Source organism: Felis catus, chromosome D2 (genome assembly GCF_018350175.1).
Source record: "Felis catus isolate Fca126 chromosome D2, F.catus_Fca126_mat1.0, whole genome shotgun sequence".
In the NCBI taxonomy this organism is placed as follows: domain Eukaryota; kingdom Metazoa; phylum Chordata; class Mammalia; order Carnivora; family Felidae; genus Felis; species Felis catus.
This window is the reverse complement of record NC_058378.1, coordinates 59,050,870-59,064,873: the sequence shown is the minus strand read 5'-3', so window position 1 is coordinate 59,064,873 and position 14,004 is coordinate 59,050,870. Positions and strand designations below refer to the sequence as shown.

The 14,004-nt window shown below is 44.4% G+C and overlaps 1 protein-coding gene across 28 annotated transcripts in view; it reads left to right on the top strand.

Annotated features, from left to right (window-relative positions):
- The window catches only part of SEC31B (SEC31 homolog B, COPII coat complex component), a 36,309-nt gene that overhangs the window by 3,424 nt on the left and 18,881 nt on the right, over positions 1–14,004 (top strand). For 9 of the 28 annotated variants that reach the window (XM_045040566.1, XM_045040563.1, XM_019813711.3 and 6 more), the window contains 8 exons: positions 6,477–6,672; positions 6,886–6,981; positions 7,487–7,495; positions 7,914–8,057; positions 8,375–8,517; positions 9,578–9,677; positions 9,782–9,943; positions 10,451–10,585. In XM_045040566.1, the coding sequence (XP_044896501.1) occupies positions 6,477–6,672; positions 6,886–6,981; positions 7,487–7,495; positions 7,914–8,057; positions 8,375–8,517; positions 9,578–9,677; positions 9,782–9,943; positions 10,451–10,585 (985 nt within the window). Of the gene's footprint in view, positions 1–4,997; positions 5,043–5,684; positions 5,840–5,912; positions 6,342–6,476; positions 6,673–6,885; positions 6,982–7,486; positions 7,496–7,913; positions 8,058–8,374; positions 8,518–9,577; positions 9,678–9,781; positions 9,944–10,450; positions 10,586–14,004 lie in introns of those variants that run through there. The other 19 variants (XM_019813709.3, XM_045040564.1, XM_019813708.3 and 16 more) reach the window with 15 other exon arrangements.

Genomic DNA, 14,004 nt, shown 5'->3' with positions numbered 1-14,004 from the left:
TTCTGCCAATGGGAGGAGAATGAATGAGCCTCTCCTCATTGTGGTTAGGCACTGATTGGGTACTCCTGGATTTCATGGCTCTGGCAGGCTTACAGGCCTGAGTACAGGCATTCACAGAGCACATGTATACAGGTCAGGCACTATGCTAGGGACTCTGTATATCTTATTCATTCCTCAAAATGAGCCTGAGCAATAAATACCATTATTCCCATTTTGCATAGGAGGGAACCGAAACTCTGGGAAGCTAGGATTTACACATAGGTCTGATTCCAAAATCTACCTTCTTTCGATTATTCAACTTCTCTTTTATAGGTTTTGTAAAGATGTGGCTTACAGTCTGAAGCAGTGGTCTCTAAATTTTCATACCACTGGGGAAAATGTGACTATTCACTATACTCAAGTTATAGAGGCAATATAAATAATATACATGCATTACTCTACTATTAAAAAGTGCCATTTCCGTAATTTTATAGATTAAAAATATGTCTTTTTCCTACAGAGAATTATCTTGTCCATCCCTCTTTAGAGATTACTGGTCAAAATGCAACTTTGCATTCTCTTATGAATGTTTTGGTCCATCTGAGAGATAAATTAAGATATTTAGATAGAAGTACCCTCTTTTTTCTTTACATGGGTTAGCCTAATAATGAAAGGTTAGTTATCGTTCTCCCTTTCTTGAGCCCCTATATCACTTTCTGACAGTATCTTTTATTTTACAGTTTTTTTATATCTTTGTATTTCCAGTATCTTTCCCTTTGAAGAGCAGCCACTAGAGGGTTTACCAATAATGATGAGATATTCTTGGCCTCTAAGCGAGCATTTCAGAAAGGGCTCCTGAAAGAGGGGAGCTAATTCAATAACATTTATGCTCCTGGACTTAAGAAGAGGGGCAATGGGTAAGAGCTCCTATCCTCAGCCAGCCAAGCAACAGCTTTAGCACAGTAGTGGCTCCTTAGGGCTAATAGTTCCTAAGAAAGAAACAATATAGTTGCTTAAGAAACCTTGAAATTGAATCCTAAGATCCCTGTGGGCAGAGATTTTTGTCTGTTTCATTCACTGCTGTATCTCTAACTCCTCAAACATCACCTGGCATTTGATGCTTAAGGATTATCTGTTAAATGAATGAGCGATGCTAGAAATGTCTGGATTACCAAACTGAGCACTCATATCCACCATTTCAGTTAGTTAAAGTTATTCTTCAGTTAATGTTAGTGCCCTGAGAGCTTTTCAAAGGTGACGATCGGTTTGTTTTGCAGCCAACTAGGCTGAAGGGACCCTTTTTGAAATGTTGGTACTCAAATCAGGAGTTGTAAACTTCACTTCATACCCTGTTTGATCCTGCAGAGATTGGGAGCTATACCCAAAATACATAGTGCAGCTAACACTATTGATAGTGTGTCATCTCTATTTTCTTTTCTACCTCTATAATTGTGTGCAAAGATTGAGTTGCATTTCCAAAGACCTAAGGAACTATCTTTGACATAGATCTATAGGGTGTTGTTGAAGAAATCATCTTAGACACCCGAGGGCCTAAGGCACCCACTTCTTTCTGTTCCAGCCTGGGTTCAGTCACTTACTCAGAAATCCACATCTCAAACTATTGACCAAGATGATCGAGGTAGAGAGAGGGCTGCCTGTTCTTTGCTTTATACTTTCCTCTTTCTTTTCTGTGCCATCTTTTGCGTGGTTTAGTGGAAAGCACAGTTGTATTGGGTTGCATCCTTGGCTAGAGATAGGTGACTTTGTGCAAATGGAGGTCGTAGGTTTCCTCACTTACATATAAAGAAGAGGTTGTACAAGAAGACTAAGAACCTACTGAGCTCTAAATTCAGGTATGATGTTCAGTGTTTCCTTCTCTTCCTTTTTTGTATCATAATCTCTTTTGCTTTTCCTTTTTTTTTTTTTTTAAAGAAAGCTTCCTTGGGTCTCACCATTATTACCTAACACATACTTTTCAAAATCTTCCCCCATCCTTTGCCTGCCCTTTTCACCAGACGCATGCCTCAACCACATTTGAATCCTGAAGATCCCCTTATATCAATTCATGAGGCATCAGAAAATATTATGTATTTAGAAATATCTGACTGAAAGAGAAGTCCTCTGAAACACTGGTGTGGGGGTGGATAAGGGACCACCTCAAGCTGTAAATAGACTGAAGAGAGGGAATGGATTAAAGCCAGTGGATGCATCAGAATCAATATGGATTAGCACGTGCATTGAAGCAAGTGATGTTTGGTTTGTTAGATGAATCTCACTCCAGAATAAAGGTTTTTGGGAGAATAATACGTTATTTATGAATTGTCTTAATGAAACGAGGACTTAGGTGCTGTGGCTGAATGAGGTCAGAGACCAGTGTGCGATGCGCAATACTCCACCCTCTGTCTGCACTGAGGGTCTAGATCTTTTTGTGGCCTCTGTACCTCTGTATGACCTATTCTCTAGTAACGTGAAGACAGTAGGTGATCTATCTTCCAGCACCTTTATAGTAGTTCTGGCTACTTGGGGAACCCTATGGCCTCTCTTTGGGTGCCTGTGTAAGGAACAACACCAAGCAGAAAAAGATCACTTTGTGTACTTTTCTTAGTTTTCCCATTTCCAAGGTTTGCCTTCCTTAGAGATTACATCAAGATCACAGAGTGGAGAGAACGTGGGCTTTGTTGTTGGATAGGCCTCGGTTCAGATCCCAACGCTGCCATCTAATATCCTCTTGGGCACATTGTTTAACTTCTCTGGCCCTGTTTTTCTCTGCTGTAAATTTGGGATACATGGGCACGTATTAGCTGGTGCATATTAGGCTTCAGAAAAGAAGTTCTCTCAGACAGCCACTGCTTCACTTCACTGTCTTCATTCTCCAACTTGAGCACTGCCCTCACTGCTCTACCTTTTTTTTTTAATGTGTGTGTGTGTGTGTGTGTGTGTGTGTGTGTGTGTGTGTGTGTGTTGAGAAAGACAGAGCATGAGCAGGGGAGGGGCAGAGAGAGAGGGAGACACAGAATCCAAAGCAGGCTCCAGGCTCTGAGCTGTCAGCACAGAGCCTGATGTGCGGCTCAAACTCACCAACTGTGAGATCATAACTGGAGCCGAAGTCAGACACTTAACTAACTGAGCCACCTAGGTGTCCCTTCACTGCTCTGCCTTTTAAGAAAACTTGGATTCCCTCAGCTAGTTTGGCTTGTTTTCACTTTAGTTCAGTAACATGAGGTTGGAATTTTTTTAATGTTTATTTTATTTTATTTATTTTGATAGCAAGCGATCAGAGGAGGGGCAGAGAGAGAATCCCAGGCAGGCTCTGCACTGTCAGGGCAGAGCCCAGTGTGGGGCTTAAACTCACAAACTGTGAGATCATGACCTGAGCCAAAATCAGGAGTCAGTTGCCTAACTGACTGAGTCACCCAGACCCCCTCTGAGGTGGTTATTTTTAAAAAGGAATCTTACTAAGCAAATAAAAGCAAAATCCCAAACAAAGAAGTACATAAATTATGGAAGAAAGAATTTACACAACACATATTCCTAGTTATAAATTAGCTAAAGCTTGGCCTCAGCTGAGCTTAGCTAGGATGGCCTTTTGATCTCTCAGGCCTCAATTTATTCTCTTTAACCTTGTCTTTTTCTCTCCGCCAGGAGCATAGCCATGAGCTGGTCGTAGGGCTGGTTCTGTCTTTATGAATTTCAGTGTCTTCCCCTACTGGTCTAGGCTGGTATCAATCTGATGTATCCAACACAGGGGTTCTCAACCCTGTTTGCTTGTTACAATCACCTGGGGGCTCTTGTTAAAAATGTAGATTCTGGGGGCGCCTGGGTGGCTCAGTAGGTTAAGCGTCTGACTTCGGCTCAGGTCATGATCTCGCGGTTTGTGAGTTTGAGCCCCATGTTGGGCTCTGTGCAGACAGCTCAGAGCCTGGAGCCTGCTTCAGATTCTGTGTCTCCCCTCTCTGTGCCCCTCCTATGCTCATGCTCTGTCTCTCTCTGTCTCTCAGTAATAAGTAAATGTTAAAAAAATTTTTTAAAAATGTAGATTCTGAGGGCCTGTCTCTGGAAATTCTGCTTTGCAAGGTCTAAGTAGGAAAGTAAAGAATCTGTTTTTTTCTTTTTCTTTTTTTATTTTAGAGAGAAAGAGAGAGTGCAAGTGAGGGAGAGGGGCGGGGGTGGGGGAGACAGTCTTAAGCATGCTTCCTGTTCAGTGCGGAGCCCGATGCAGGGCTCGATCCCATGACCTTCAGATCATGACCTGAGCCAAAATCAAGAGTCGGACAGTCAACCCCCTGAGCCACCCAGGTGCCCCAAGAATCTGTATTTCTTTGATGCTGTATACTGCCCCTTATCACCATCTCCATGGGAACCTCTTCAGCAGAGAATTGCACCTGTATTCTCATGTTTTGAAAGTTCCCATCATTCCATGCAAACTCTTCCTATACCATCTCTTTAAATCTCTTCTAATCTCTGGAAATCCTATTTTCAAGCCAAAGGCCATCTTGTTTTTTAACTTTTAAACTATTCAAACATAGAAAGTTGTAGAATAGTGCAATGAACAATTACATACTTTTACCTAGATTTATCAGTAGTTAATATTTTGTTGCATTTGCCTGCATTCCGTGCACTCTTTTTCTGCGTGCACATGTGTGCGTACACACACACACACACACACAGACACACACACACACACACACACACTGTTCCCTGACCATTTGAAGAGCAAAGATGATTGACATTCCTTGAGTCCGTTGAATGATCATGTCCTGGTCCTTGCTTAACTTGTCCTAGCCGTTCTCACTCTCCTAGATGTTCTCTTTCACGTCCTATTTGGGCTCTAGGCTCACTCTCACTAGTGAAATGTAACCATAGGACTGTACTTTCTACATGCTTACAGAAAGAAAATCATTTTGTCACACTCTGTGTTCTGCATTTTGGTCACTCTAAACTAACCAGGCTTGTTCTCTAACTCTTTGGTGACTCCCCCTTGAGGTCTCAGGTGCCTTTGTCTTTGGTCTGTATGCCAGGTGCTGTGATCATACTGATGTTCCTGTGACATCTACCACCCCCATGTGAGTTTTTCACTGGCCATATTTTCCTCTGGTTCCTGTGAGACTTATTATGGGTTTCTTTAGTTATTTTGTTGACTTGCCCTCAGCCCACACTGACCTCTAGCCCCAGGGTGACATAGCAGCCTCTTGAACCAATGTGGCATACGTTCTTCTGCCCTATTGAGATCAGTGCAATGTTAGAACACATGGCCTTTTGGACAGTACCTTTAGAGCCACTGTTTGTGTCAGCTCTGCTCTGACCTGGTCTCAAATGGTGTTCACCTCTTCACTTCTAACAGGTTGGTGCTGCCTAATGACTGGTCAAACAGGTTCCTGCCTGGTCACCCCACTCAGTTTCTTGGCTGATGTTTCCCAGGGTGTGGGAACATTTCATTCCAGTTAGGGATCTTATGACATCATTCAATGTGAAATCTGGCTTCCCTGAAGGGCTGTGGAAATACCCTTGGCTAGCAGCTGTGAAATGGAGGACAAGACTACCTTTAAGGCTTTGGGGATTTCACATGGCTTCCCTAGGGGCTTTGTAGAGGACCTAACTCTGCAGGGGCCCAGGATCCATCTTTTCCTTTTGTGTAAGATGCAGGCCAGAAAGCCAGAAGTGTTTCCCAAGAGATGTGTTTATTCTTTTTGCTTCTGTGTTTCTAGGGCTGGCCGGCTACAGCCATAGAGCAGATCCAGTGGGCTAGTCACATGGGAGAGACACAAGGTGGAGTGATCGATCCTTGGGTCCCTTCTCACTTACAGCTTGAGAGGGAAGAGAGGACAACAGTTGTTGGTGTAGGGAACCTGCTTCTAGTCAGGTACAGAAGAGTTTGGATCTTCCTCTAAACAGAATACAGTCTTTTATGATGGTTAAGGGATCAGACTCTAAAATAAATGGGCCAGACTTTATACCTTGATTCCACCACTTCCTAGGTGTCAAATAGGGATAAAACTACTAACTGTGTATACAGAAATTCATATATTTTCTGTGTCTCAGTTTCCTCAATTGAAAATGGAGTTAGTAATAATACCTTATAGAGTTATTGAATATTAAATCAGTGAATACATGTGAAGCACTTAAAACAATGCTTCATACGTAGGAACTGTTTAATAAGTGTTAGTTGTTACTGTTATTTGAGTTGTGAGGATTAAGTGAAGTAATTTATTTGAAATACGTATCACTGGCCCTATATAACCCTAATAATGTTAATTTAGGGGGAAAAAAAAAAGCCTGGCCTCCTCACTTCTAGTGTAACAAAGATGGAATATTTTTCAGAGAAAGGGCAGGACCAAAGTGAGGACACCTCTGTTGTGTGTCTGGTAAGTGAGGGAGAAAGGCAGGCCTGTCTTGGGGTGGGGATGCCTGCATAATGGCAGAGGCTGACAGAGATGCCTGCTCTCTGCCTATTAACATGGTTCTGAGTTGGTGCTGATGCCAGTTTCTCCTCTTTGTAGGTTTTACAAGCTGATCTGGGGGAGCTTTGGCAATGGGCTTCTGGAAGCCTCCGGGGTTATTGCAGGCGGAGGGAACAATGGCATGCTTACTCTATACAATGTGACCCACATCCTGTCTTCGGGGAAGGAGCCTGTGATTGCCCAGAGGCAGAAGCACACGGGGGCTGTCAGAGCCCTTGACTTTAATCCTTTCCAGGTACTGCATTTCAGTTGGTCAGACATGGCCAAGCCATGGAGTACCAATTCTGTATGGAAACATTCACTTGTGGCCTCCAGTCTGTAACTGTGAGCCCTTCCCAGGCTGTTAGGGGAGAGGCTTTGGAAACCCCACATGTGGGTCTCTTTCCCCCTTTCCTGCTCTCACTTCTTCCTGGGGTGGTGTTTCTCCAAAGACCTGTTCTTCATACAGGGCCACCTCCTGGCCACAGGGGCCAGTGATTCTGAAATCTTCATTTGGGATTTGAATAACCTAAATGTGCCAATGACCCCAGGATCCAAGTCACAGGTAAGGAGGCTCCTAGGGCAGCTGATTTTCCCAGGGAGAGTCTTGAATCCCGGAGGCAGCCAGAGCACAGGAGGTTTTGGACTTTACCACTGGAGGGCAATAAAGCTCCGCAAACGAACACATTTTACCAGCCAGCCATTAGCAGCAATGGAGGGGAGGGTGTGCGTGTGGTGGGGTGGTTTGTGGTCATTAACTGTCCTAGGGTTTCTGGAAGGAAGATGAAGAAGGGCAGTGGGAGGCACTGAGAAAAGAAGTGTGAGTACCATTTATCATAGTAGAGCTCAGGCAGGGTAGAGTAGGACCCTAAGCTCAGGAAGTGGGGCTAAGAGTAGGACACCCAGATACACTCTTGTCCTTTTTGTGAGGTGGGTCAGCTTTGCCTCTGTATCTAGTTCTCCATGCAGTCGGGGTCCTGTGCATATCTGTCTCTGAGTGTACCTACCTGTCAGTCTATAACTGGGTCTGTCTTTTTGCTTCCTGGCTCTTCTCTGTCTTATGCTTACAGTATCGTGAGGTAAGTTAAGTATAAATTTGATAGTACCCTGTGCCCTAAAAATAGCAATGGCTTTTCTTTCTGCCTCATTTTCTCTGAGGGTCTTATGTGTCTGTGTTTCCCTTTCTTCCTCCTCCTCTCCCTCTCTCTCTGTCATAGGTAAGAGGCCTGTTTTAAATCTTGACTTTATTCTCTCAGGAGCAACTTGGGATAGGAGTAAAATCCAAGTGTGCCTGCCCTTCTCTCAATTTCTACACCAGTACCCCCAAAGGATCCTCTCTAGAAAATTTAACCCCCGGCTCCCTGATACTATCTGGGTTTGGGAAGCTCATGTCTGCTCTCGGGCTTTCTGTGGGTGGTTGGGAGCAGTGGAACAGCAAATGTCTCTTGGTCCAGGGGATGACAAGTTGTCCTCCACCCTCCCCCCATCCTGCCACAGCAGCCTCCAGAAGACATCAAAGCACTCGCTTGGAACCGGCAGGTTCAACACATTCTGGCTTCTGCTCACCCCAGCGGCAAGGCAGTTGTGTGGGATCTCAGAAAGAACGAACCTATCATCAAAGTCAGCGATCATAGCAACAGGGTGAGTTCTGGAGGCAGAATGCAGGGTTGGGCTCTGGCTTCTCCCTCATGCCTGGGCTTTGGAGCTGTTCTTCCCCAGGCCAGGGTTCTGCTTTCAGCTGCTAGACTTGCAGACTTAGCCTCTTATCAGATTTCCTGTTGAGAGTGAATGCTTAGGGAGGCTAAACAGAGCTGATCTGGAGGCTTCTAATATTCATTACTTACTCATGGTCATCACACAGAAGAGACACAAAACCTGCCCTATTCCAACTGGGCGGAAAAGGTTCGTAATCAGAAGAGTCAGGTTACATCACCCTTTGGGGTCTGCTTTGTTCACAGATGCACAGCTCAGGCCTGGCCTGGCACCCAGAGATAGCCACCCAATTGGTGCTCTGCTCAGAAGATGATCGTCTTCCAGTGATTCAGCTGTGGGATTTGCGCTTTGCCTCCTCTCCCCTGAAGGTGCTGGAGAGCCACAGCAGGTAATATCTCAAACTCTGTCTACTTTTTTGGCAGACGGTATGGCATAACTGACCTGGGTAGGAGGCAGTGAATGCCTCACTTTAGTTACCAAACATCCTCCCTGCCTTCAAAGCCATTCCCAGTGAACAGTTTCCCAATCCTAGCTCTAGCCCCAACAAAGCGGAGTTTCTTGAGATGGTAAGGTTATGGAGAAGAACCTGAGATTCCATTTAACTTCCAGAAATTGGAGTGTGGATGGGGTCATGACAAATATTTGGAGCCAATGTTTAGTCCTCCTGGGAGAGTCCAGGATAATGTTAATCTCTTTAGGTGGTGAGGTTATCTCCTCCAAGACTTCTCCTTTTTTTTTTTTTTTTTTTTTTTTTAGTTTCTTTATTTTGAGAGAGAGAAGGGGAGAGAGAGAGGGAGACAGAGAATCCCAAGAAAGCTCCACACTGTCAGCACAGAGCCTGACATGGGGCTTGATCTCACAAACCACAAGATTATGACCTGAGCCAAAACCGAGAGTCAGACGCTTAACTGACTAAGCCACCCAGGCACCCCTAAGACTTTTCAGTAAGAAAACCTTGGCTCCTGTTTATCCTCCGAACAGGCCTGCCCCTGAAGCTGTAACTCTTAGGTCCCTAGCAGAGAAAACAACCCCACACTGTTCTTTCTTACTAAAGGTCTATGTTGCTTTTATGCCTTCTTGGGGACTTTTAAGAGTTAGATCCTCACTCCTCACATGGGCTAAAAAGCACACATAGGGATGGGTGCTTGCGTGACTCATGCTGATTCACAGTCCCTACTCTACAGTCAGGGAAGAGAAGTGGGCCATCCTGCAGGGAACTGTGAGAGGCAGAATGATACAGTGCATAGTGCCCAGGCTCTGGGGTTTGACGTGTCCTGGCTGTATGGCTGCTGAAGGTTCCTTAATTTTTCAAAGCCTCCTTTTCCTCATTTGTAAAATGAAATCAGGCCACTCATTTTATAGGGATGAGATATATCCAAGATATGTATGACACTCTACTCCTAGTGGGCGTTCAACAAATGTTAGTTCCTCTTTCCTTTCCTTTTTAGGGGGATCTTGTCAGTGTCGTGGAGCCAGGCTGACCCTGAGCTGCTGCTCAGTAGTGCCAAGGACAACCAGATCTTGTGCTGGAACCTGGGGAGTGGTGAGGTAGGCCGGCCTTTCTGTGGGCATGCTGGGAGAGGAGATGAGCTGTGTGTTCGGCATTGTTTTACCTAAGTCAAGGTTTCCCTAATGGTTGGGTTCCTTCACAGGTAGTATATAAGCTACCCACACAGAGTAGCTGGTGCTTTGATGTGCAGTGGTGCCCTCGGGACCCTCCAGTGTTCTCTGCTGCCTCCTTCGATGGCTGGATCAGTTTGTACTCCGTGATGGGTAGGAGCTGGGAAGTCCAGCAGATCAGACAGGCTGACAAGGTTTGAAGGGCTTGGTGGAGAATGCTGGAGGGAATGCTATCTCTATGTTGGGGGAGAGAGAAGGACGAATGGCCTGGGAAGAAGCGGGGACTATTGGAGACTGGGAAGCCAGGGGCCTGGGTTGGGAGGGCTGCACCTTTGCTCTAGTGCCCATCTTCCTGGGAGGATGTCAATTTCTGCCACAATACAAAAGAGGCCTTCACCTTGACGCTTGCTCTTGGATGTTCTCTGTGGTATTTCAGGGACACTGGACCTCTATGGTGGAATCGTTATTTTGGAAGTGCCTTATCTCCCTTTCTCCTATAGATCCGTTCTGTGTCTACACTCCGCTGTAGACCTTGGATACAGTAGGCTTTCCAAGAGCCTACTGCATGGGAGTTTTACTCTCACTACCAGTTCCCTAGAAAATGGGAGTCTAGCCTTTGTGGGCCAGATTGGATGTTTCACGGATTTCCCCCAAACTTGTAGATGCAGCACCACTTCAAGTTGGTGTCCTTTTGCCCTCAGATCTCTTCTTCCTTCAGCAAAGGCCAGCCTCTCCCACCATTGCAGGTGCCAGAGCAAGTGGCCCAAGCATCACTGATACCTCCTCTAAAAAAACCCCCCAAATGGATGAGAAGGCCAGCAGGTGTTTCATTTGCTGTAAGTGTAGTGTGTGTGTGTGGGGGGGGGGGGGGCGGGTAGTGCATGGTTGTATGTGTGTATGTGTTTGTGAAGCCTGTTGCGTGCCCAGCACGGAGCTGTGTTCTGTAGGAGATTCATTCCTACTGCCTGTGTCTCAGATCAGGTCCCACCTTCATGCTCAGGCAGAGTTACTGTAGCTTTCCTTTCTACCCCTTCGCCTAGTGTACTGTGCTGGTCCTGTCTAAAGGGAATTGAGCGCTTTAGACTGCTCGGTTATGGAGAACTGCTTGAGATTCCACCTGATCTTTCTCTAACTCTTACGTGTTTGGACTGGTAGTGAGTCCAGACATGTAAGGGTTAGAATACAAAGCAGGAAAGAAAAAAATGTAGATTCCATCCTGTCCCTCCTCTGCTCAAAACCTTTGGCCCCCATTGTCTTATGGACTCAAGGCCAAATGTACACAGGGCCGCACTTACCTTTCCAGTTTTTATTCCCCCTTATTCTTATGTGTTTCATGTGCTCCAGTTATATATGACTCCTTTCTGTTCCACAAATAACTCCTCAGCTTTGCTGCTTTTGCCTGTACCCTGCCCTTCAACTTCTCTCCTGAGCCATTGAATCCTACCGTACCTTTTCATGTTCTTTTGCTTAAATACCACCCCCTCCATGATGTCCATCTTTAAACCCTTGTCAGACTTCACTTTGAGGATTTATCCTCCTATAATGATACACTTTACTTGGACTAAGGTTATTTACATACTCGGGTGGAGACCCTACTAAGTAATGGACTCCTGGAGGATAGGGACCACATTTTGTTCATTTTTATCCCTAAAGCAAGTGCTTCTCAAACTTTAATACACATACAGATCACCTGGAGATCTTACTAAAATTCAGATTCTGGTTCCTTTAGTCTAGGGTAGGACCCAAGATTCTGATTTCCAGTAAGTTCCCAGGTGATTCCCTTGCTGCTGGCCTGAGGAGAGGCAGGGCCCTAAAGCACTAGGTTAACCTAATACTTTAAATATTAGGTGTCATTTAAAAACAGATGTATCGAAGAAGTGATTCTTCTGTGCAGAGCCACCAGTTTTATTGTGGAGGCAAGGCCAACACACTCAAGAGGCAGGGAGGTGAAGAATTCTGATTTTGAAAGACCTACATTTCTTCGTTTGTTTTGTTTATTGATTTCAGGAGGTAATTCTGTGTTTAATTGTTGAGGACTCACCATACCATTTTCCACAGCAGCTGCACAATTTAATATTTCCAACAATGCCTAGGAGTTTCATTTTCTCTGAATTAGCCCCAATACTTATTTAAAACCTTTTTTTTTAAAGTTTTTATTTATTTATTTTGAGAGAGACAGAGAGAGAGAGAGTAGGGAAGGGACAGAGATAGGGGGAGAGAGAGAATCCCAAGCAGGCTCTGTGCCATCAGTTCAGAACCTAATGCGGGGCTTGAACTCATGAACTGTGAGATCATGACCTGAGCTGAGATCAAGAATCGGACCCTTAACCACCTGAGCCACCCAGGCACCCCTCTGCCTCTTTTAATTGAAGTATAGCTGACACACAATGTTACATTAGTTTCAGGAGTACAACATAGCAATTCAGCAGATTTATACATTCTGCTACGTTCACAAGTGTAGCTACCATGGGTCACCATACAGTGCTATTATAGTACCATTGGCTGTATTTCCTATACTGTACCATGACTTATTCATTGCATAACTAGAAACAGGTACCTCCCACTCCCCTTCAACCATTTGCCTGGCCTCTCACCTAACCCTCCCCTTTGGCGGCCACTGGCTTGTTCTCTGTATTTCTGGGTCTGTCTGGAGAGGCCTGCATTCTTTTTTTTTTTAACTTGTTTTATTTTTTATTTTTTAAAATTTACACCCAAATTAGTTAGCATATAGTGCAACAATGATTTCAGGAGTAGATTCCTTAGTGCCCCTTACCCATTTAGCCCATCTCCCCTCCCACAACCCCTCCAGTAGCCCTCTGTTTGTTCTCCATATTTATGAGTCTCTTCTGTTTTGTTGCCCTCCCTGTTTTTATATTATTTTTGCTTCCCTTCCCTTATGTTCATCTGTTTTGTCTCTTAAAGTCCTCATATGAGTGAAGTCATATGATTTTTGTCTTTCTCTGACTAATTTCAGTTAGCATAATACCCTCCAGGTCCATCTACGTAGTTGCAAATGGCAAGATTTCATTCTTTTTGATTGCCAAGTAATACTCCATTGTGTGTGTGTGTGTGTGTGTGTGTGTGTGTGTGTATACACACCACATCTTCTTTATCCATTCATCCATCAATGGACATTTGGGCTCTTTCCATACTTTGGCTATTGTTGATAGTGCTGCTGTAAACATGAGGGCGCATGTGTCCCTTCGAAACAGCACACCTGTATCCCTTGGATAAATCCCTTGGATAGTGCAGTTGCTGGGTCGTAGGGTAGTTCTGTTTTTAGTTTTTTGAGGAACCTCCATACTGTTTTCCAGAGTGGCTGCACCAGCTTGCATTCCCATCAACAGTGCAAAAGAGATCCTCTTTCTCCGCATCCTCACCAACATCTGTCGTTGCCTGAGTTGTTAATGTTAGCCATTCTGACAGGTGTGAGGTGGTATCTCACTGTGGTTTTGATTTGTATTTCCCTGATGATGAATGATGTGGAGCATTTTTTCATGTGTCGGATGGCTATTTGGATGTCTTCTTTGGAGAAGTGTCTATTCGTGTCTTTCTCCCATTTCTTCACTGGATTGGTTTTTGGGTGTTGAGTTTGATAAGTTCTTTGTAGATTTTGGATACTAACCCTTTTATCTGATATGTCATTTGCAAATATCTTCTCCCATTCTGTCAGTTGCCTTTTAGTTTTGCTGATTATTTCCTTTGCTGTGCAGAAGCTTTTTATTTTGATGAGGTCCCAGTAGTTCATTTTTGCTTTTGTTTCCCTTGCCTCTGGAGACATGTTAAGTAACAAGTTGCTGTGGCCAAGGTCAAAGAGGTTTTTGCCTGCTTTCTCCTCGAGGATTTTGATGGCTTCCTGTCTTACATTTAGGTGTTTCATCCATTTTGAGTTTATTTTTGTGTATGGTGTAAGAAAATGGTCCAGGTTCATTTTTCTTCATGTTGTTGTCCAGGTTTCCCAGCACCACTTGCTGAAGAGACTGTGTTTATTCCATTGGATATTCTTTCCTGCTTTGTCAAAGATTAGTTGGCCATACGTTTGTGGGTCCATTTCTAGGTTCTCTATTCTGTTCCATTGATCTGAGTGTCTGTTCTTGTGCCAGTACCGTACTGTCTTGATGATTACAGCTTTGTAGTATAGCTTGAAGTCTGGGATTGTGATGCCTCCTGCTTTCGTTTTCTTTTTCACGATCACTTTGGCTATTCGGGGTCTTTTCTGGTTCCATACAAATTTTAGGGTTGTTTGTTCTAGCTC